The sequence below is a fragment of the Photinus pyralis genome, unplaced genomic scaffold, assembly GCF_008802855.1.
Source record: "Photinus pyralis isolate 1611_PpyrPB1 unplaced genomic scaffold, Ppyr1.3 Ppyr1.4_LG9, whole genome shotgun sequence".
Classification (NCBI taxonomy): domain Eukaryota; kingdom Metazoa; phylum Arthropoda; class Insecta; order Coleoptera; family Lampyridae; genus Photinus; species Photinus pyralis.
In genome coordinates, this window is record NW_022170878.1 from 11993125 (window position 1) to 12018133 (window position 25009).

The 25009-nt window shown below is 40.7% G+C and overlaps 2 protein-coding genes across 2 annotated transcripts in view; one reads left to right on the forward strand and one right to left on the reverse strand.

Moving 5' to 3' along the window:
- Positions 1-25009, reverse strand: part of LOC116180409 (chaoptin-like) — a 33358-nt gene that overhangs the window by 2828 nt on the left and 5521 nt on the right. The window lies entirely within an intron of this gene.
- On the forward strand, positions 3725-8430 carry LOC116180410 (histone acetyltransferase KAT8-like). Its single transcript, XM_031500381.1, has 5 exons — positions 3725-6369; positions 6420-6517; positions 6567-6971; positions 7016-7491; positions 8105-8430. Exons 1-5 carry the CDS (start codon positions 6021-6023, stop codon positions 8322-8324), a joined length of 1548 nt encoding a protein of 515 aa, XP_031356241.1. The 5' UTR covers positions 3725-6020; the 3' UTR covers positions 8325-8430.

Sequence of the window (25009 nt, forward strand, 5' to 3'; positions counted from 1 at the left end):
GCATTTGTCTTGGGTACCGAAACGTCGTCTTCATGGATTAGGTTCTCCTGACAGCTGCAGAACCTCCCACTTCTCTTGGCCACACAAGAAAAGTATCAGCGTAGGTTATGTTCTCCTGGCAACCAGAAAGATGTACCACTATTTTCTAATAGATACTCTGTCAAATAAAAGCGCAAACGCCCCCCCCCCCTTCATTCATTATATTCTCCTGATATAGAAGAATGAAAGGAAGGTACACACAAAAAATCTGGAATTATGTTCTCCTGATAGCAAGAAGAAATTTACAATATTTTCTACAGGGTATTCTGTAAATTAGAGACATTAACACCTCCTTGTGCATTATATTCTCCTGTTACAGAAGTTTAAATAACTGAAAAATATTAGAATATTTCTTTTCCGCCTCGAAAAATGCTCCTGGTAACCAAAGAGCCCAAAAGCCCCCCCCCCCACTAATTATTTCCTGAGATCCTGTTTTTGAAAGTAAAACGTGTATAACTTTTACATACGACAACCAATTGGTCTCGGATTGTGCATACGCATGCCTTTAAGTGGTGTCAAGTTAAACTTTACAAAGTTGGGGAGGGGGGGGGGACATGTTCCACCCTTCATGGTATTCTAATGAAAGGTCTCATCGAAGTAAATTGGTTTGTACAAACCAAAAATGAATTTTATCTCTCATTGTATTCTAATTAAAGGTCTCAACGAAAGGAACCGTTTTCTACCAACTACTGCCCTTCTCTCTGAGGGGAAGGTGGGGGGGAGTGGAACTAGTTTTATTCTTCATGGTACTCTAAGGAAAGGTCTCAACGAAAGGAATTAATTTCTACCAACCATAGCCCTCCTCCTCGACCTCTTATCGTGATCGGGTATATTCCCTTACACCTCAAGAACGGATTGTCGGCAGAGGGTACTCACAAAGGGCGATTGAAACGTCTGCAAGAAATATATCCATTGGTGATATCAAAACAAAAACTATTTCGGTTAAAAAAAGGCGTTTTATCTGCACAAGAGTTGTGCACAGTTTATACTGGTTTAGGTTTACAGATACTCTGTGAAATGTAATCCCAAATAACCCCCCCCCCCCCGTATATTATATTCTCCTGATGTAAACGATTAAACAGAAGTAAAGTGCAATAACACTCTGTGAATTAGGAGCGCATACATTTTCTACCACATGATACAAATTTTTTTTACTACCAGGAGAACATGTTCGGCGAAGTGGTCTTTTCAATAACTAAAAAAATATTTCAACGGTTTACCTTGGCTTAAATTTCTACAAATTTTATATCAGAATAATATAATGTGCGGAGAGGTGCTTCTAATACACGGAGCAATCTTTTGCAACTTTTTTCTGGCTACCAGGAGAACATGATGGACGAGGAGATCTTTTTACATCACAAAAGCTTTATGTTGAAACTCTTATATCATAAAAATATAATGTACGGAGGGCTTTCTGCTCCTAATACTACGGAGTATCCGTTTCAAGTACTTTTACACAATTTTTCTGGCTACAAAGATCAAGAGATATATTTCAGCGCTTTACATTCACCTAAATTATTAAAATCTTGTATTAGGAGAATTTTATCTTGCGAGGAGGTGTTCCTGCTCCTAATACATGGGCTATCAGTTGGCAAGTTGTAAATTTTTTTGGATACCAGGAGAACATGTTACACGTTATACTTCAAGACGTTACTTTGACTTAACTTTTACCAATTTTACGAGGATACATGGAATATCAACTGGAAAATACTAGTCTGGCCACCAGGAGAATGATGAACGGATTTTTTTAAATCACAAAAAGAAATATTTCAACGTTTTACGTTGGCTTAGATTTGAAATATGTGTCAGGTGAATAAAATGAGCGATAGCTGTGGTCCCAATACACGGATCACATACACTACCACTCCTTGTACATTGTGTTTTTCTGATACACAAGCTTTGGAAGAAAATTGGGTACTGGAATATGAAATGTCTACTTGAGATTAGGCAAGGACTTCCTGATGGATTAAGTTTTTTAACGAGCGGTATTGAAATTCAATTTAAAGTTAATGGGTTTTGTACTAGACATTGTACATGTAAACGTTCCATTCTTATCATGAGATTATATTAGGTCAAGGGATGTATGTTAGGTGTTTATTATTTAGGTGTTATTCGAATTATGAGTGGAAGAAACTACATTGTCTTAATGAACGTTAGTTTGATGATTGAGATTATGCTTATTTCTTTTTTACATTGTTTGTTAACATTAATAAATCATCTGGCCAGTAGGGAGGTGAGTTAGGGATTAGGTTTTTGTCATGTAATCTTAATAATTTGTTTGATTTCATGATTTAACCATAGTAAATGCGCCTAGCTTGAAATAATCTATGGAACTGCAGTGAAAGGAAAGTTAGGTGGATTCTTTTCTATTCTCAACCCCTTTGAATTTGAGCTAGCCTGGAAAGTAAAAGCTAAAAGACGGGGCGGGCTTTTTGTATCTAACCAAGACTTGCAGTTGGCAATTTTCCATAATCCCTCAAGTACCAACCCAATCACCAAGGAATGAAATATTGACGTCCGAACTTTTTGGGTTACGCCCTCTTGGCCGTTTTTGAAAAAACCATTGGGAAGTAGGCACACTTTCCCCAAAACTATACAATGAGAACAAGATGAAGATAAGCTTACCTTGAGTGCCAAGCGATTGCATAAAAGATAAGCACGTAAAGCAATTAGTTAATTACAACACTAAAAAAACACGATCGAGAGTAGGTAAACAATTACAACAAATTACACATCATTACATAAAGAAGCTTATTACGCACAGTTGGCTACCTACAAGTAAAAGTGGCAATTATCCACGAAATAGAAAATCGATTACCTGTTTTTTATACGAATTTCTTTACCATCGGCACAATTTTACACGTCACCGCGGGGAATTGCAATTCGCTCGAATGCTACACTTTTTACACGTTTCGGCTTTTTGTGAGGAGCGACCGAGCGCAAACGCGATACTTTTGTAAATATTTTTCATCATTTTTTTCTTGGGCAACTGGTAAATATTTGCCGACCAAAAAAACGCTTGCTTGGTGAGGAGTGTGGAGCGGTTTTTTCGGGGCCCAAAATTTGTCGTCGAAGCAGAATTTCCGGAAGTCTCCCCAAGGTTTGTTTACATGAAGAAATGGTACAGGCTCGCCTTAAATCAGTTTCAATGCTACGCGAACAAATAAAGCGTGCGAAAATAAACAAGTTGTAATCTAAATCATTATCATTCAAGGTGATTCAATGACTAATCCGATTAAGATCCAAATATAATTCGAAACGATTCCAAATTTAAGAATGTTCAGGGTCTAAAACGTTTCGTGGTTCAATATTTAGATCAATGTATCAAAATGATTGAGTGCAAATCAAAATAGTTTGGAATTCTCATATGAAATTGCATGACGTTCGAGCGGAATGACCAGGTTCGATAATAAACAGATTCGTAGTTCAAGTAGACTAAAGGATCAGTAAAATTCAGAACGACTTAAACTTGAAGCTGATCCAAGATTCAAGTGGATTGAATTTAAACTCACTAAGAATCGAGATTCATGACGTTTGCGATTATTCGAACTTCAAGGTTAATTGTTCAAGATTCAAGCTGATTGACCAGATTAAATAATAAAGAGATTAATAGTTCAAGTGAATTAAAGGTTTAGGATGATTTAAAGTTGAAGCTGAAGTTCAAGCGGATTGAATTTAGATTCACTACGATTCAAGATTCAACTTTAATATTTCTCAAGATTCGATTTCTTAATTGAAAAGCTATTGCACCAGTTTTGACGGGCAATAAAATTAGAAACTGCACTCACCTAAAAATCGCAAGCGCCACTCACAATGTCACCTCGGATTACATCTGCTGCTCATCTCAAACCAATTACGAGTAACGCAGTCCATTAATTACCGATGCAGTGAATGAAGTTGGGAATTCTGACAGGCAAGGTTGCGCTTAATTAAAGATTTTCAAACCGTTAATCGCGTTCGTTCATTATTATGATTAGTAAAATGTAAATATTTACCACCGGCGAAGTGTTTGAACTGTAACGAACCGCGAAGGACTAACAACTTTTCCCTGAATCTAAGTTTCGGGTACTCCTCTACCGACGACGGACGATATTTGGAAGATTAGGGGCACGATTACGATCTTACAGATTTTTTTGGTTCTTCGAGCCGGATTTTCGAAAAAGAAGAATTAAATTGTTTATGTTAGCTCTTCTATTCGGAATTTTTAATTTTCCACATGTTTAAAAATATTACTTTCGATCATATCGGTTAAATTCGAGGACACTAAGGATGTATCAACATTATTTGATGTTTGATTTTGTTTAAATAATCGTTTTGTTTATCTGTTTTGGTAATTGTAAATTTAAATTACATGTTAAAAGACATCTGGGAATTATTTGCGCAGTATTGGTAACAGATGGGAAGTTTTCTTATCGCTGCAAAGCTAATTAGTTTCAAGATAAGGGCGTGTTATCGCCGGTTACAGAACACGGGTGCAGTTTGACGCGAGGAAATTTTAGTGCCCTCTGCAATTTTTGGAAAGAGAACCTCGAAATTGACACCAGGAGCCTGCATGGTACAAGAGTTCTTAGGGATGAAGGTGTTGTGAGAGAACCTACCACCGATGGGTCTGAGGATTCAATGACGATCTTATAGGACGGAATCTTTCTTTTTCCTGGAAGGTATTCCATACCCTCCAGACCCCCCGGTTTTAGATTCTACCCCAATCATTTTAGTGCTCTTAGCACTTATACACCGTGATTTTTGGAAAGAGATCGTCTAATGTAACACCGGCAGTCTGTATGGTATGCAAATTCGTCAGAAAATGATGATTCGATGTTCCTTTCTCAAAAACTAACAGAAGAGGTCTTAGGGAGGTATGGACGCAAGGCTCCATCTTTAGGACCTATAGGTGTGATTTCAATTTTTGAAGCATAAACTTCAAGCTTTAAGCTTCGTCTTCCACTTTTAAGGTTCAAGTATCAGGGTTGAACTTTTGACTTAGGTTTATGGCTTATGTTTCAAATCCTTCGGGAATTAGGTACGCTTTAAACTTCGGGTGTGAATTTTTGAAACTCAAACCTGACACCTTAACCTTTGTGCTTCATTTCTAAGAGTCAGTTATCAAGGTTCAACTTGTGCTTCATTTTTAAGGTTCAAATGTCAACGTTAAAGTCAAGGCTTATGCTTCAAATCTGATTAATTACGCAGTGAGTCATCTTCAGGTCCAGATGCTAATTTGGAAAATCAAACATCGATATTTTTATACTTTGTGCTTCATTTCTGAGGTTCAAGTATTTGCGTTAGCTTCATGCCTTATGCTTCAAATCTTTCCGCAGGCCGCCATCTTCAGGAATCAGGATACCGTTTAAGCTTCAGGTGTCAATTTTTGAAACTCACACCCCATTATATTCAAACTTTGCATTCATTTGGAAGGTTCAGACTTCAAAGTTCAAGTGTTTGCGTGTGTTGCGTCCTGTTGGGTACTCGTCACAAAAGAATGTTTCGATGGTCTTTTGTGAATAACTATCACAAGAGTTCTTAGGGATGAAGGTGTTGTAGGAGAACCAACCATCGGGGGCTCTGGGGGTATGGAATGCCCCCCATAGTATACGACGATCTCATTATAGTTGTAGGAAAATGAAAACGGAATCTTTCTTTTACCTGGGGTGTATTCCATACCCTCCATTTTACTGCCCTTCGGCATTACACCGTAATTTTTGGAAAGAGAACATCGATTGTAACACCAGGAGCCTCTAGGGTATGGAATACTCGTCAGAAAAGGATGATTCGATGATCCTTTCTGAAAAACTATCCCAAGAGTTCCTAGGGATGAAAATGTCGTGAGAGAACGTACCACCGGGGGGTCTGGGGAATACCCCCAGTAAACGGCGGTCTTATAAAGAGGAATCTTTCTTTTTTCTGAGAGGTTCTGAACCATTTTCAAGATTTCCTACTCATTTCCAGCGTTTGTCAAAACATTTATGATGGGTTTTTAAAAGATGTTCAATGTTTCCAAAACAAGGGATTTTCAAAGTCTAAAGAACGTCCAAAACATTTCAAAACATGTTCGGAAACATTACGGAAACACTTTATTTTACACCCTTGGTGTAAACGCTTCAAACCGTGTAAACCGTACTTTAGCCGACCTTAACCTGCGAAACAAAACAAAAACAATAATGGCGGACGACGCTGACAAACCATCGTTTATCAGTCCAGAAATTATGGGTAAAAAGTCCGAAAGCGAGACGAAATCTGTGAATTCGCACGACGAGGACAATGAAAGCGTCGAAGAGCAACCCCTGGACATCGGCGAGCACTACCTGGTGCGAAGATCCGACGAATCCTGGTGTAAGTACCTCAACCTAACCTCAAACTTTGGCAATTCCCAAAACTTCCAGACCCCGCCGAAGTCATACAGACCCGCTTCAGCGACGCAGAGCAGCAGTACGAGTACTACGTGCACTACGAGGGTTGCAACCGTAGGCTAGACGAATGGGTTCGTAACCACCTCCTCGTGTCTCTAATCCCAAAATCGCTACCTTTAGGTGCCACGAGGGCGAATCATGTCGGCCCGCTTTCAGCTGACCGAGGGCGCAAAGGGCCAGAAGACCGTCCCGGACAAGGTGTGGAAAGATCGACCGGTCATCTCCGACCTCCTCAACGACACAAGCGACCGCAAAATCACTCGCAATCAGAAACGGCGACACGACGAGATCAACCACATCCAAAAGACGTACGCCGAGATGGACCCGACGACCGCCGCTCTCGAAAAGGAGCACGAACAGATCACCAAAGTCAAATACATTGACAAGATACAAATTGGACGATTCGAAATCGACACCTGGTACTTCAGCCCTTACCCGGAGGAGTACGGGCGGCAGAGCAAGCTGTGGATATGCGAGTATTGCTTGAAGTACATGCGGTTGGAGAAGAGCTACCGATATCACATGGTAAGATGAGTGCGTATAATTCGAATAATATCGTACATTTTTAGAGTGAGTGCACCTGGAGACAGCCGGTCGGCAAGGAGATCTACCGCAAGGGTACGCTGTCGGTGTACGAGGTCGACGGGAAAGATCACAAGATTTACTGCCAGAACTTGTGCTTACTCGCGAAGCTGTTTTTAGATCACAAAACTTTGTACTTCGACGTCGAGCCGTTCTTATTCTACATACTGTGCGAGGTGGACAAGCAGGGGGCGCACATCGTCGGTTACTTCTCGAAGGAGAAGGAGTCGCCCGATTTGAATAACGTCGCGTGCATTCTCACGTTGCCGCCGTACCAGCGGCAGGGCTACGGCAAGCTGCTGATCGCGTTCAGCTACGAGCTGTCGCGGCTCGAGGGTATGGTCGGGAGTCCCGAGCAGCCGCTCAGCGATTTGGGAAAGTTGAGCTACCGCAGCTACTGGAGTTGGGTACTCCTGGAGATTCTGCGCGATTTTCGCGGCACTCTCTCTATTAAAGATTTAAGGTGGGTTGTCCACATTCTGATTGGAGTTCCTTAGAATGTTACGATTCCCACTTGTACTGTGTGTCCTATTTGGTTGAGACTTTTAACAAGCTGCATTTGTTTCTGAGATACAGGGTGAGAACGAAAAGTGTGACTTTTTCGGATGTTATCATATCAACTACTTAAGTGAGACAGAAAAAAAAGGTAAAAACTGCATATGTTAGATATTTTTAGGTAGAATCCAGTGGCGTAGTCAACAAATTTTTAGGCCACTTTCTAAGATTTGACCAAAATCTCCATGGTACTATTCAAAAAGGGTAAAAAATACGGTTTTTATTGATTTTCATGGCAATAATGAAAAAATTGATGTTAAAATATACAGGGCGTTTAATTTAAACAAATACCCACTTTGGGTCAAACTTTAGAAACTGTGCTACAAAAAGTTTTTTGGGCTTCGCCACTGGATTCTAGGTAAACATATCTCAAACTGGCAGTTTTTACCTTCCAACGGCCCAAAAAGTCAAACTTTTTGTTTTCACACTGTATCTCAGAAACAAATGTAGCTAGCTTGATTCTGGATGGGCTACAGATCACGCTCTTAAGGAACTCGCTAAACAAACGATTTAATTTTTAGCCAAATGACGAGTATATCACAAACGGACATAATCTCAACATTACAAAGCATGAACATGGTGAAGTACTGGAAGGGGCAGCACGTGATATGCGTTACGCCGAAGCTCGTCGAGGAGCACATACGGTCCAGCCAGTATAAGATGCCGCGACTGTGCGTCGACAGTGCGGCGCTACGGTGGGCCCCCCGGAAGCACGCGAATAATAAACTGAGCAAAAAATGATATTTGCTGAAAATGTGATATTAGGCTTAGTCTATGTAACTTGTATTGAAGTATTACGCTTTTTTTTTACGTTTAACATTGTAATTATAGGAATTGTACATAATTACAGATGTCTTTATACTTAGTGTAGAGGGCGGCGTACGCAGAACACCTTTGCGCATGCGCAGAATCAATTGTTCTTTCATTTTGGTCGTAGACTCGCATGATTTAGACTCGACAAATAAAGAACTCCATCGGTTTGGTACAAAAACTCCTGTCCTAAATGTTTATAATACCATGATTGAATAGAACACACGTAGAAAATCTCAAAAATGTTCTTTGTATTAGTTGCATATACCCCAAAGGTTCAAAACGGGTGCGCATTTTTAAATTTTGGTGGTACCTATGAAATGCGCGGATACATTTCAACAATAAAAGAACGGTTTTCGCCTTAAGGCGAGTATGGCGCACTTTTCTTGAATTAATCAGGCCTTCTGAAGAACGTTGATCTTGCGCATGTCTGATTTTTACAATATGCGATATGCGTGTCTACTAGAAGCATCTGCGGTTAAAATTTCACAAAATATCTATAAATAAGAAAGTTGACATTGCGCATCCGCACATTAATAATAATAATAAGGTACCGCATTCAAAAGGAACAAGCTAAATAGATTGAAAACTAGGATTTCAGAAGAATTGGTTCTCAAGTAAATAATGTAGATCTGCGCATTTTTGGTCGGCGTATTTAAGTAAAATCTACGTTTGTTACAGGTAAATGTGAAGATTTACCTTTTTCCTTTGGAGTATTCCAGATCCACCGGTTCTACATTCTTCCCCAAAATGTCTGGTTCTAGATTAGCCCCCAAAATGTTCATTCCCTTTAGCACTGACACATAATTTTTAGAGGACCTTTATCCTTTAGAGCCGAAGGTTTTGAGGGTGGACGTATACTGGAGGGTCTAGAATAAACCCCCCAGAGCATACGAAGGTCTTTTGTCAATTGTAGGTAAATAAAGAAGGGGAAGCAAGTACTATTTTTGATTTACACCAAACACTCAAATGCAAATTAATTCACGTGAATTCAAATTCGTGTAAATTCAGATTAATTCAAATTAATTCGCGTTAATTTAAAATAATTCACGTAAATTAATGTTAATTCAAGTTAATTGACGTCAATTCAAATTAATTCACGCTAATTCAAACTATACTACGTTAATTCTAATAAATTGAATTTAATTCAGAGGAGTGTACACCAATAATTCAAAGTTATTTCGCCCTCGGATTGGCCCTTTCTTTTTCATTCTTTCATCCATACCCCCCACACTCTCCGGTTCTACATTATCTCCCAAAATGTCCAGTACCTTTAGCACTTACACAATAATTTTTGGAGGACCTTTATCCTTTACATCCGAAGGTTTTGAGGGTGGACGTATTACTGGAGGGTATAGAATAAACCCCCCCCCCCCAAGAACATATGAAGAGGTCTTTTATTATCAATTGGTAGGTAAATGAAGAAGGGAAAACAAGTACCATTTTTGATATACACCAAAAACTCAAAATTAAAATTAATTCACGTAAATTAATGTTAATTCAAGTTAATTGACATCAATTCAAATTAATTCATGGTATTTAAAATTAATTTACATAAATTCAAGTTAACTCACATTAATTCTCGTTCATTCAAATTAATTCACGCTAATTGAAACTACTCTACTACGTTAATTCTAATAAATTCAATTTAATTCAGGGGAGTGTACACCAAAAATTCAAAGTTATTTCGCCCTCGGATTGACCCTTTCTTTTTCATTCTTTCATCCACACCCCCAGACTCTCTGGTTCTAGATTAGCCTCCAAAATGTCCAGTACCTTTAGCACTTATACATTAATTTTTGGAGGACCTTTATCCTTTAGAGCCGAAGGTTTTGAGGGTGGACGTATTACTATAGAGAGTGGAGGGTATAGGATATACCACCCAGAGCATACGAAGGTCTTTTATTGTCAATTGTAGGTAAATGAAGAAGGGAAAACAAGTACCATTTTTGATTTACACCAAAAACTCAAAATTCAAATTCATTCACGTGAATTCAAATTCACGCAAATTCAGATTAATTCAAATTAATTCCAGAGACTGTAACAAGTCTCTGATTAATTCACGTAAATTAATGTTAATTCAAGTTAATTGCCGTCAATTCAAATTAATTCACACTAAAATAAAAGACCAGCAGTCTTTTATTTTATTTTAAAAAATGAAATTCAAAATATTCAAGAGTTCATCGACAATAATTCAGGCTAATTCAAATTAATTCACGGTGTTCAAAATTAATTTACGTAAATTCAAGTTAATTCTCGTTACCTATAATTCAAATTAATTCACGCTAATTCAAACTACTCTACTATACGTTAATTCTAATAAATTCAATTTAATTCAGGGGAGTATACACCAAAAATTCAAAGTTATTTCGCCCTCGGATTGACCCTTTCTTTTTCATTCTTTCATCCACACCCCCCAGACTCTCCGGTTCTAGATTATCCCCCAAAATGTCCAGTACCTTTAGCGCACTTATACACAATAACTTTTGGAGAGTCTTTAGGTTCCGGTGTTGCAATCCTCCCCAAAAATCGTCTACCTCGATACTGTTTTTTTGTTTTTGGTAAAAAGTCATCGAACGTAGCCCGGGGTTTTTTTTTTGAGTATCCAAATGTCATGGTGACAATAATGACTGTAGGGAGAGCGTAATTGAATTTTCTTTTATTGGGGGGTATTCCATATCCCCCCAGACCCCCCGGTGTTGCACTCTCGCCCTAAAAAACGTCTACCTCACCGCACTTGCATTACACTTTTCGGTAAGACGTCATCGCACTTAGCACCGGGTGTCTGGTGGTTTGGAATATCCCCCAGTATACGAATGTGTGCCTCATAGTGGTAGAACGTTGGGCTACATAGTCAGGAGGTCGGGTGTTCGAACCTGAGCTGAGGTGAATTTTTCATCTGTGAGATGGGAATTTCCTTAGAAGATCGAGCATTCTGCCGGCAACTTCGAATTAGGTTTTCCTGCAGTTTTCCTAATTCGTAAGGTAAATACCGAAGGAGTATAGAACAACTTAAGACCTTTGTGCAGGGGCACCTATTTATTATTATATTATATCGGCCACTTCTGTAATTGGGTGAAAACCTGTTGAGGACCCAAAAGAAGAGAGGGACAATAAATAAAGAAATGGTAGTAATGACTAAAGCGTCATTGAATTTGCTTGATGAGAGATTATGATTATAATTGGGGGGGGGGGGGGGGGGGGGGGGGTCCCGCCCAGACCTTCCTGTATTACGTTCTCTCCCAAAAATCGTCTACTTCACCACTCCCTTTATGTTTTCGGTAATAGGCCAGCAAACGTGTGTAGCAACGGGGGGTATACCCCCCCAGTAAACTAAGAGGTTATTAAAAGTTTAAGGGGTATGACTGGGGGGGGGGGGATTATACCCCCGAGTGGTTCATTCTCTCTCACAAATCCGTGCTAACTTCACCACTCTCATTTACAGTTTTAGCTAGAGACGGCAATCAAACGTAAGCGGCAGGTGAAGTCGAGGGGGGGGGGGGCCAGTATACGGCGAGAAAGCGTAATTGAATTTCCTTCGTGAGCGAGTACGACTGGGGGGTCCCCTCCTCCGTGTTACGTTCTTCCCCAACAATCGTCTACTTGACTACTCTCGTTACATTTTGCGGTAATAGGCCATCAAGCGTAGCAACGGGGGTACGGAATCCCCCTCCCCCCACCCCCTCATACTCCAGCATACGAAGAGAGTATTAAGAATATACATAGGTCTCATGGTGATAATAATTACTGTAGGGAAAGCGCTACCTAGGCCATTGAATTTTCCTTAATTGGAGGGTATGACTGGGGGGTATTCCATACTCCCCAGACCCCCCCTGTGTTACATTCTCGCCCAAAAACGCGTCTATACCTCACTACTCTCATTATACAGTTTTCTTTAAGACGCCATCGACGTGGCAACAGGTGGTCTGTGGGGTATCCCCCAGTATCCTTATGAGTATGCAAATGGTCTCATGGTGGTGACAAGTGAGTAGGGAAAGGGAAATACTTTGAAAGGGCCAAGTTTCATTTTGTATTAGTCTCACGATCTAGAGCACATAGTGGGCGAGGTACATTTTGGTTTAAAGAAAAATCTTCAAAATTCAAAAATTTGATTTTTGGATTTCGTTTTTCGTGTTTTTTCCAACCATGAACCCAGGAAATCTTATTCAATGTCGCATACTTAATAAAAAAACACATTCGAAGGACAATTAAGTCTCTTATCTAATCTCGGCGGACAAACACGCCTCCTCTATTATCTTCTTTTTTTATTAATTAATTTTTGCATTTTTATCAACAACCACTCAGCTATTGCGCGCTTCGCCGTCCACTTTCTTATCAACCCCCCTCGACGCGCCGCGCCGAAATTTACTTTACCGCGTTACCCGCGGGTGCATTTCGCCTTCCTTTGTTTATTTCTTCAACAATAAACAAACGACTATCACCTACTTGGCTTTGGACTGGCCGTGGTGGGAGTGAAACACGTTGAAATCAAATCAACAGGTGTTTTTAGACAGTTGCCGGTAAACTTTTGTTCGCGCCGCGCTCGTTTCTGTTACGATTTTAATTACGCCGACGCGAGTGCCTTTCGGATTAATTTTTGTGCTGTTTTCAAGTGACAATAATTAAAATGGATTAAACGCAATCGGTTGAACAAGGTAAGAGCTACCCCTTCTTTTTAAAAAAAAATCTACACGCGAAAAAACTGCATTTTGGCGGTAATTGCGCTACGTCACCGTTCGATTAGTAAATCGATTTGTTTTATGTAATTTTAATTGTCCGACTTTTTGCAAGAGCCGAAAATTCCTTTCTCCTACCGTTTCTTTTTACAAAAAAAGAGATTTCCGCCTTTCTTTGCATACTACTGCAATTTGCCCATGAATTTTAGAAACCGTGGGTCTCTGGATATCGTTTCGCATGTTTTAGGGTGGTTCTAGCCGGGCTCCTAACCAAAATACAGCAAAAGTTGCAGATTTTTTGAATTTTTGAAAATTAAATTTTTTTGTTGACGCATTGGGTATTCGCCCCATGATCGACTATTGTATCAATTCTAGTTACTCCGTACGTTATAACAACATGATCATAACCTATAGTAGATATTAAGGGGGTATAATCACCTTCCCCTGGTTCTGAATGATGAAGATCTAGGAAGAGCCCTAAGAAGAGCGATTGATCTCTTGCATTATTTAATATAAATTTAGTGCACACGTAATCAGCGAAAACTTAAGAGACTCCTTGCAATATCTGTGAAATTCAGGGGTAGGTACATTAGGCCCTCAGGTTCAAAATCTCCCACCCTACTTAAAGCAAGTATCAGCGAATTATGAAAATGACATTTTTTTCTTAATTTTGGGGAAGAAGTGGGGGGGGGGGCCATAGTAACGATCAATTGTTTTGGAATGTATTGAAATTCTTGCTTTTCTTAATATCGTGGACGAAGTTTCGGAGTGATATTACTTACAGCCAATGTTTCTCATTTTGTGCAATTTTTTTCGATTTTTTTGATATTGTAGCGAATATTCTAGAAATCTAGAGAGACATCGGAGCGCCAACAGGTCGATAAAAGATTAGTTACCGGCGATAAGGAATGAAAGCGTCCTTGAAATATGACACGCATTCTAGACTATTCGAAAATGTTCGGTGATTTCTTCTAGAAAATTTTTCGTTTTCTGTATAAGCAAATTAAATTGGATTTAAGGGAAGTTTCAACATCGACGACGAATTTATGAGTAGTGATTTTGCGCTCGTTTTTATTATAAAAAGTTAGTGATAAATAATAATTAACTGCTAAGGACTGTTATAGTCACTAATAATTAATTTGAAATAAATAAATCAGTAAATTTACGTTACAATTCCATATTGTATCAGGGTGAATTATAAAAAAAGTAACGTTGTGGGTAGGGAATGCAATACCGGGATCGCGGGATCCCGAAATACCGGGATCCCGCAGCATTTTTGCGGGATTAATCCCGCACATAAATGGAGTGGTGGATTTTGAGGCATTTTAAAAGTTCACCTTTTTGTGCTTTACAGGTGATTTTTTTGAGTTCTGAGTTAGGCTGAAGGAATTTTTTTGTTGAATATTGTCATAATTAGCAATTTATTTTAATACATCAGAAGTTAACCGCACAAAATTGCTTATTTGCCAATTTATTTAAAATTTTGCGGGATCTCGCAAATACCGGGATCCCGCGGAATTGACATCTAACGATCCCGCAAATGTCGGGATTGAGATTTTGCTGCGGGATTGCATTCCCTAGTTGTGGGCGATAGGCGAGTTAGAGGGAGGGGTACTGAACCTCGTCACAGTAATAAAAAGGAGTGGATTGCGTTTTAACACCATTTCTGGGGGTGTTAATATTTATTTAAAACAACGCGAAAAACAAATGCTAGTGCCGTCAAGGCAAAGTTGTTCGACCCCTAAGTACTCAGCATTGTCTACTTTTGAATTTTGCAAAGTCGCGGACTTCATTTTTCTAGCTTATCCTGGATATCTCCTCGGATTTCTCGCAATTGGTACACTACGCTTGCCGAAAATTTCCGAGAGCATAAGGCACAACCCTGGCCTACTTTTTTTAAAAATAAAATCATAATTGGATCGAGATACCTTATGCCGAACTCGCCTTCGGCTCGCTCGGCATTAATAAACAAAGAAGCGTGTTATTGCAGATTCAATGGGCTTAGCTTTCTCGTCATCGGTACATTTAGTTTCGTCGAAAATTTCCGAGCGAGCCGAAGGCGAGTTCGGCGCAAAATTCGCTCAATATTGCCTGTTTTTTTAAACTGGAATTTTTTAATTCAGGGATTTTTCCCAAAACTTCAATTTTTATTCAAATCGAGAGGTTTGTCTGTCGCCTTTGCTCGAGATATGCTGGGCGAGCCGGATTTATGCCGAGCGAGTCAAATTTAAGCCGAACTCCGCTCCGCTAGGCGTTCGTAAACAAAAAACCTTGTCACTGCAGACCCAATAGCCGGAGTTCTCGCGCCGTTTTCCAAAATTTCAATTTTGCAATTCAAATCGAGAGGTCTGTCTGCCTCATTTTGGTCGAGATAATTTATGCCGAACTTTCCTTTGGCTCCCCCCGGCATTCGTACACAAAGGACCTTGTTTTTACAGCCCCAATGGTTTTAGCTTTCTCGCCGTTGGTACATTTCCCGAACATTACCGACCGAACCGAAGGGGAGTTCGGCACAACCATCCCACAATCCACTGCCTAATTCAGGGATTTTTCCGAAAATGTCATTTTTTTAATTAAAATCGAGAGGTCTGTCCTTCACCTTTTGGTCGAGATAATTTAGGACCTCGTCGTTGCATCCCCAATGACTCTTGGCTTTCTCGCTGTTGGAAGATTCGGCTTATTCGGCACAACCTTCGATCAACATGGTCATTTTTTTTTGATTTTTTTAAAAAGTGTTGCGACTTCCAAATTGTATTTTGTCCGTGGATGTAAAGACTAAAAGGAATATCTTGTACTAAAGAAACCATGATGGTTGTGGAGGAGGAGGGCACACATTATCACTGTTCGCCCAATCCACCTCTGTTCAAAAACAGTACTTTTTTGAACAGACTGATACTCTCTGTGTACCGAATGTCCATTGTTTTTTACCAATCAGCATATTATCCAAGGGTGGAAGGCTGTTCTGTTTCACCTTTTCCACGGTGAACATGTACTCATAAATGGTGCCATCTGAGCCAACATTCAATGAATTCGAAAGTGCTTTGAGAATTTCCTTCCTACGCAAGGCAATTAGAAGGGAGGGTTTTTAATAGCACGAGCGCATTCTCGCCCCACCTCAAGTTCACAGGTGTAACTAAGGGACGATGAATGTTCCATTGATCTAGTTGCATATGATTCATCTTACCTTCCCCGATTGCACAAGTTGGCCTAGTTTTTCTCTAATAAAACCGTAATGATCTTGACGGTCGCCTAAAATACATGCGGAGGTCGCACGTCCGTTGCGATTAGGCGTCGACCTCTACGAAAGTAGAGCTTTTAGGGTGGATCGTTACTTGTTAACCGACGCACGCTTTCCCCGATACCGGTATAAGGAAATTACGAGACAGGTCGCCGTACCACACCAACCAAAAACGCCGCCAATCGATCGGGGGCGCTTACGGTTTTGGCCCCACAGAGGTCGCGCCACCTCAGAGAGAAATATTGATCCGAGATGACAATCTCCTCTTCGTACCATCGCCGTCAGGTCCCAATTTGGGCTTTGGCCGACATTGAGTCGGTCTCCAAATTACTATGCACAAGCAAGTGTAGTAATTTTACATGTGTTTAACCTCGCCTTTAGAATGTTGTTACCTTGACGCCGTAGAATATTGAACTGTGTTATTAAATCAATCGGGCGACCTTTGCCTTTTTTTATTTACCTTTACTCGACTGCACTGACACGCAATCAGCTCGGCGGGAAAAAAATCTAATGGTTAATGATGATGAATTTGTAAATAATGAAACGTGCCCGGTACGTAGGTACAGGCGAAGGAAGTGCGCAATGCAAATATTGTCACGGGCTTCGAGCGACGCGACGGGTGGAATAATCAATATTGGAAGTAATTAGCTTGCAATTATGGCCGAGACCGTAGTCGGAGTGTTAATTTACAAGGTCAAGTGTTATTGGCGATATTTGGTTTTGGAAACATGATACATATTTTTCTCTTTCCCTAATAAATTCTGTATCATTACCGGTTTGTTGTTTCCAAATGTCAATATTAGGTAATCCTTTGCGGGGTACCGACAAAGGAATGATCTATTTTAGTCTTTTTACAACCTTTATGGGTGTAGCACCGAGTCTTTCTGTGAAGAATTGAAATATCTTCGGAGATTTTTGAAAATGAGTAGACTACCGCATCAGAAGTTTCAAAAATGGTCCACAGAATCCAAAATTTTGAAAGTCCCTTTTTCTTTGTATTCCTTCAGATGGGACACGAAAGGATAGATTAACTTGGCTGTTGCCTACATTTTTATTTTTATTCAAAACGTCGCGAAAGACAAAGGCTGGTGTCTTCGATGCAGATTTGTTCGATTAGGGATAGAGGGAGATTTTGCAGAGATAGGGGAACGATTCGAAGAAGAAATGGCTATGTCCCTCTCTGAATTGGTATACTTTGCTGGCCGATAGTTTCCGAGCGAAATCACGGCCGGTTAGGCACAACCCTCAAACAATATGGACAATTTTTTTTGGAAAGAAATACGATCTTTTCCTAATTACTTTTGGACGAACGATTTTATGCCTCGCTCTGCATTGGTATGGAAACTCGGAAACCACCCTAACCATGATTGTTTCAGAGTTGCTATACTTCGCTCGCCGACAGTTGCCGAGCGAACCGAAGGTGAGTTCGGCACAACCCTCGAACAACATGGAATTTTTCTTTTTTTGAGAAAATACATTTTTCCAATTCCTTTTGGACGAGCTATCTTATGCCGAACTCGCCTTCGGCTCGCTCGGGATTTGGTATAGAAAGCACCCTCTTCTTTTAACCCGAATCGCCATGGTTTTCTCGGAGTTGGTGTACTTGGCTCGCCGACAGTTGCCGAGCGAACCGAAGGTGAGTTCGGCACAACCCTCGAACAACATGGAATTTTTCTTTTTTTGAGAAAATGTTTTTCCAATTCCGTGAGGGCGAGCTATCTTATGCCGAACTCGCCTTCGGCTCGTTCGGCATTGGTATAGAAAGCACCCTCTTCTTTTAACCCGAATTGCCGTGGTTTTCTCAGAGTTGGTATACTTGGCTCGCCTTCGGTTCGCTCGGCACAACCCTCGAAGAACATCGAATTTTTCTTTTTTTGAGAAAATACATTTTTCCAATTCCTTTTGGGCGAGCTATCTTATGCCGAACTCGCCTTCGGCTCGCTCGGCATTGGTATAGAAAGCACCCTCTTCTTTTAACCCGAATCGCCATGGTTTTCTCGGAGTTGGTATACTTGGCTCGCCTTCGGTTCGCTCGGCACAACCCTCGAACAACATGGAATTTTTCTTTTTTTCCTTCGGCTCGCTCGGCATTTGGTATAGAAAGCACCCTCTTCTTTTAACCCGAATCGCCATGGTTTTCTCGGAGTTGGTATACTTGGCTCGCCTTCGGTTCGCTCGGCACAACCCTCGAACAACATGGAATTTTTCTTTTTTTCCTTCGGCTCGCTCGGCATTTGGTATAGAAAGCACCCTCTTCTTTTAATCCGAATCGCCCTGGTTTTCTCGGAGTTGGTGTACTTGGCTCGCCGACAGTTTCCGAGCGAACCGAAGGTGGGTTCGGCACAACCCTCGAACAACATGGAATTTTTCTTTTTTTGAGAAAAAACATTTTTCCAATTCCTTTTGGGCGAGTTATTTTATGCCGAACTCGCCTTCGGCTCGCTCGGCATTTGGTATAGAAAGCACCCTCTTCTTTTAATCCGAATCGCCATGGTTTTCTCGGAGTTGGTGTACTTGGCTCGCCGACAGTTGCCGAGCGAACCGAAGGTGGGTTCGGCACAACCCTCGAACAACATGGAATTTTTCTTTTTTTGAGAAAAAACATTTTTCCAATTCCTTTTGGGCGAGTTATTTTATGCCGAACTCGCCTTCGGCTCGCTCGGCACCGGTATAGAAAGCACCCTCTTCTTTTAATCCGAATCGCCATGGTTTTCTCGGAGTTGGTATACTTCGCTCGCCGACAGTTGCCGAGCGAACCGAAGGTGAGTTCGGCACAACCCTCGAACAACATGGAATTTTTCTTTTTTTGAGAAAATACATTTTTCCAATTCCTTTTGGACGAGCTATCTTATGCCGAACTCGCCTTCAGCTCGCTCGGCATTTGGTATAGAAAGCACCCTCTTCTTTTAATCCGAATCGCCATGGTTTTCTCGGAGTTGGTGTACTTGGCTCGCCGACAGTTGCCGAGCGAACCGAAGGTGACTTCGGCACAACCCTCGAACAACATGTAATTTTTCTTTTTTTGAGAAAATACATTTTTCCAATTCCTTTTGGGCGAGCTATCTTATGCCGAACTCGCCTTCGGCTCGCTCGGCATTTGGTATAGAAAGCACCCTCTTCTTTTAACCCGAATTGCCGTGGTTTTTTCAGAGTTGATATACTTGACTCGCCAACAGTTGCCGAGCGAACCGAAGGTGAGTTCGGCACAACCCTCGAACAACATGGAATTTTTCTTTTTTTGAGAAGATACATTTTTCCAATTCCTTTTGGGCGAGTTATTTTATGCACTCAGAAAGCACTCTCTTCTTTTAATCCGAATCGCCATGGTTTTCTCGGAGTTGGTATACTTGGCTCGCCGACAGTTGCGGAGCGAACCGAATGGCCATGTTTCTTTCGGAGTGAATATATGTACTTTGCTCTCCGAGCCTTCGGCTCGCTCGGCACAACTCTCGACAACATAGGCTCATTTATTGTAAAAAAAATACGATATTTTCGTAATTCCTTTTTGGGCGAGCTATGTTAAATTCCAGACTGTCCAGACTTCAAGGATTCCTTCCGAAATTTAGTTTTATCCTGAATGTCATCTGAAGGTCCTAACCTTCCCCGAAATTCGAAGTTGAGAGAATGACTTCATAACTTTGAACAAATGTCAAAAGTTTTAAGGTCACATTTTCAAGTAAATTAGCATCTTCGTCAGCAGGAATCAAAAAATTCGATTTTCCAAACTCCGAGATTTCTGCTCCGTGTTTCGAAAGAGCCACAGCCTCGTTTTCCAAAACAGTACCGTATTACCTATGCAAATGAATCACGCTCGTCGAAAATAATTCACGGTAACGTAATAGCGACGCGAGAAATGACTGAATAAGGTAATCTGAATAATGAGTGGGTAACAACAAACCCGCCTTTAAGACAATAAAATTTGATATCAAGATACACAAAACCAAAAACCGTAACTTCGGTTGCGTCGTCGCCTGGTTTCGTGTTAGCGCAATATCCGTAATAATAAATGACTAAAAGTTGTTGTTTTATAATCTACTTTTATTACGCGAAATTTAGGCCCGCGGTCCGAATTGGACAAACGGTTCTACGAATAATACAGTTGGACAGAAATCGTAAAGTTTCTTGCGTGAATGACTTAGGCAAAAACAGTGTTGCGGGGGGCACTCATCTGTTAACACTATGGCTTTTTTTTATTCTTTTAACGGATCTCTTTATGGCTGCTTCGGTGAGCACACATAATAAGAATTTTCTTTTACCAAATACCGTAACGCAACCTATACAAAAGTAGAAAATTTTTATCTCGACTTTTTACGTGTGGGACAGTCGGAGGAAGCGACACTCCCTAGTTTTTAGCCGCAATAAATTTGGCCCCACTGTGGGACCCCATTATATGGGCGTGATTGCTATAATTGTTTCGTGACTGACTGATGTCCACTTAAATTTCCGCACAGTCCAACATACAGAAATACGGAGATGCTTTTCTGCAATAATTTGAAATATAATGTCCCATTTTTTCTGGGTGGGGTCATTTTGAGAATCATTAATTATGATCGGCAAAATCAAGAGTACAGCTAAGGTTAACCTTCAGTTGGGCATTGAATTTTTGGCCAATTCGAAGAAAAATGTCACAATTTCTTGATATTTGGTTCCAAATTGGGACAGATGCCCAATTAAGGCAGCTGCCAAAGTGAAATATTCACTTATACATTAAAATTTTTGACCAATTCTGTCAGAAAATCAATATTTCTTGTTTCTTGTTAACAATTATGACTGAAGCATCATAAGCAAGCCTTGAACATGTTAGGGTAATGTAGCATCTGTGCCCCCCCCCACCTTACCGCCCGCCCGCCCTTAAAGCTCACATGTGTAGAACATTTCCCAGGAAAGGAAAATCTTGCGGAATTTCCCAGAAATAGTTCTTATTTACATAAAAGTCAGGAAAATGACACATTACTGGCGAGGAAATATTGAAGTACGAGGCCTCTTTAGAGCCGAGTACTTTAAATTTCGAGTGAAGTAATTTCATTTTGCCGACGAGTTTTGTATTAAATTTTACCCGAAATCGTATTTTAATATAAAATTTCTGGGCTGATTATCTCCCAGCATAGGTGAAACCAGGATTCTCATGAAAGTTTTTTGAAAAACGGCCCCTGAATCTTCCTTTTCCTGCGGGATGTTCTATACCTCCAGAATACCCCCTAGACCTCCCGGTTCTAGGTTGACTTCCAACACGTTAAGCCCTCGCGTTCTCCCAAGAAATGAAAATCGGACGGAACCCCCTAAATAAGTGTAACCAAACCATAAATATTTTAGAGATATGTAGCAATGGTGGGGGGAGGGGTCGAGGAGGTACGGATTACACCCCAGGAAATAGGAAAATTCGGTGGCCGGTGCACAGTTGAAATCAGGGTTTTCATTATGATTTTTCGAAAAACCGCCACTGAACCTTCCTTTTCCTGGGGGTTATATACCTTCTAACTCCCTCCTCCCCGTGTTACGTTTCCATCCAAAACGCTAAACCCTTAAACACATGTACGACAAATGTCTCAAGAGGAAATTCTGTGGGCTGGGTGATATTCCGTACCCCCAGACCCTCTGGTGGGACGGTTTCTGACCCCCCCGCCCCAGAAAAAGGGGAACAGGAAGATTCGGTAGACGTTTTTCGCAAGACCATGTATGGAATACCCCCCAGGCAACACAATATCCTCCAGCACAGAATCTCCCATTTCCTTGGCGGATATATACCTCCCGGAACCTCCGGTGCTACGTTTTCTGGTATTTTATGGTAACATGGCATCGGGGGGTGTGGGGGGTATGGATTGCCCCCCAGGAAAAGGAAGATTCAGTCAGCATTTTTCAAAAAAACCATAATGAAAATCCTGATTTTACCTGTACTGGAGGATATTGTGTTCCCTAGGGGGTATTCCATACCCCCCAGATCCCCCGGTGTTACGTTAAGCCCTCAGAACTCGTGTGTATGTAACATCTCCTAGGAAGGAAAAATCTGACGGGGCTCTCTAGCAAATAGTTATATGCAAGCTATGTATATTTTTGGGTATTGTAACACCGGGGGATTCTGGGGGGTATTCCATACTCCATATGTTACGTTTTCTATTATTTTATGTTAACGTAACACCTGTGGGTCGGGGGGGTATGGAATATCTCCTGAAAAATTAACATTCGGCGAGCGCTTTTCGAAAACCTATAATGAAAATCCTGATTTCACTTGTGCTGGAGGATATTGTGTTTCCTGGGGGGTATTCCATACCCCCCAGATCCCCTGGTGTTACGTTAAGCCCTCAGAACGCGTGTGTATGTAACATCTCCTAGGAAAGAAAAATCTGACGGGGCTCTCTAGCAAATAGTTGTATGCAAGCTATGTATATTTTTGGGTATTGTAACACCGGGGGGTATTCCATACCCCCCAGAATCCGCCGGTGTTACGTTTTCTATTATTTTATGTTAACGTAACACCTGGGGGTCTGGGGGGTATGGAATATTTCTGAAAAATTAACATTCGTCGAGCGCTTTTCGAAAACCTTAACGAAAATCCTGATTTCACTTGTGCTGGAGGATATTGTGTTTCCTGGGGGGTATTGAATACCCCCCAGACCCCCCGGTGTTATGTTAAGCCCTCAGAACGCGTGTGTATGTAACATCTCCTAGGAAAGAAGAATCTGACGGGGTTCTCTTGCAAATAGTTGTATGCAAGCTATGTATATTTTTGGGTATTGTAACACCGGGGGGTCTGGGGGGTATGGAATATCCCTGAAAAATTAACATTCGTCGAGCGCTTTTCGAAAACCTATAACGAAAATCCTGATTTCACTTGTGCTGGAGGATATTGTGTTTCCTGGGGGGTATTGAATACCTCCCCCAGACCCCCCGGTGTTATGTTAAGCCCTCAGAACGCGTGTGTATGTAACATCTCCTAGGAAAGAAGAATCTGACGGGGCTCTCTAGCAAATAGTTATATGCAAGCTATGTATATTTTAGGGTATTGCAACACCGAAGATTCTGGCGAGTATGGAATACCCGCCCGGGCAACAAATTATCCTCAAGCACAAGTGAAATCAGGATTCTCATGAAGGTTTTTCGAAAGGCGACCACTGAATCTCCCGTTTCCTGGGGGGTTATATACCTCCCAGAACCCCCGGTGTTACGTTTTCTATTATTTTATGGTAACGTAGCACTGGGGGGTATGAAATACTCCCAGGAAAAGGAAAATTCGGTGGTCGCATTTGGAAAAACCATAAATAAAAGTCTTATTTCACCTGTACTGGAGGATATGGTGTTGCCAGGAGGGTATTCCATACCTCCCAGATCCCCAGGTGCTACGTTAAGCCCTAAGAACTCGCGTGTATGTAATATCTCCTAGGAAAGAAAACTCTGACGGGGCTCCCTAGCAAGTGGTCGTAAGCAAGCCACAAAATGTGTTGGCTGCGGGTATTCTATAACACAATATCAACCAGCACAGTTGAAATCAGGATTCTCATGATAGTTTTTTCCATACCCCCCAGAGCTAGGTTTTCTTCCAAAACCTTAAAATTTCGGGAGTATGGAATATCTCCCAAGAAAGGAATCTGACGGAACTCCCCAGAAAGTATTTGTAAGCAACCCATGAATATGCCAGCATAGGTGAAATAAGGATTCTCACGATAGTTTTTTGAAAAACTGAGACCGAATCTTCCTTCTCAAAGCAGTTGTGAAAGTTGAAAATTCACTTAGGCATTACTTACATTTTTGGCATATTAGGTTTTGATTGTGGTTTGCTCAAAATTGTGCGTCCATTTAGAGCAGAAAGATATTTCGGATCCTGTAAATTTCCACTAATATGTCAATTAGTTTTGTAATGGATCAACATCACGAGCAGCAATTTAAAGATCTTGTATTCTAGGCCGAGGGCATTTAGGAACATTTTAAAGTCCTGTGGGCTGTGAACGTCTAAAATTAATTAATCACGTCGTCGAGTCCTTACTTAATTATTTAAAATCTTTATGGTAATAAATTAGCGTAAATTTAATTTGAAGACATCTAAATGTATACGAATCGTGGGAACTTTTCCGAAAGTGTTAATTTTTTTACAAACCCGTCGAAGGTTAGAAAGTAAATTAAAATCGGCTCCGACTTCTGCAATCGATAATTAGCAATTTAATCACGCCGATTGAATCGAAACCAAATCGACTGAGACGCACTTTCATGTTGTCGAATTTTTGTGAAAGTTTCAATATTTAAAGTAAGAGGAGTTTTTACTTTCGACGAGGATCGTAAAACGCTAACGGTACTCCGCTGCCGTTTTGCGTAATTGACTAATTGCGAAGATTATAAGTGGATATTATTAGGGTTACGACTTTCGTGAATATCCCGATGGAAAAAGAAAGGCTTTCATTCGCCTTAATTTCGGTTTTATTTGTAGAAAGTTCGCCGTGTCCATCGACAAATTCTTGAGGTGTCGTCAAAATTGGATTGCGTGGACTCCACTTTCGCTTTAGTTTAATGAACTCACCAAAACACACAAAATAAGTGAGAGAGTGATTGTCTTGTGAAGCAAAATTTCTTCTCGAAAAAGTCTCCATACACAAAAACTGTTCCTATAACACAAGATTTTCGGAAGGGTTTTTAAAAAGGTGGTTTCTTATTAACCTTTTTCGAGAAGGCTCTAAAGTTTAAAGAGCCCAACGTATTTCTGAGATACTTCTGAT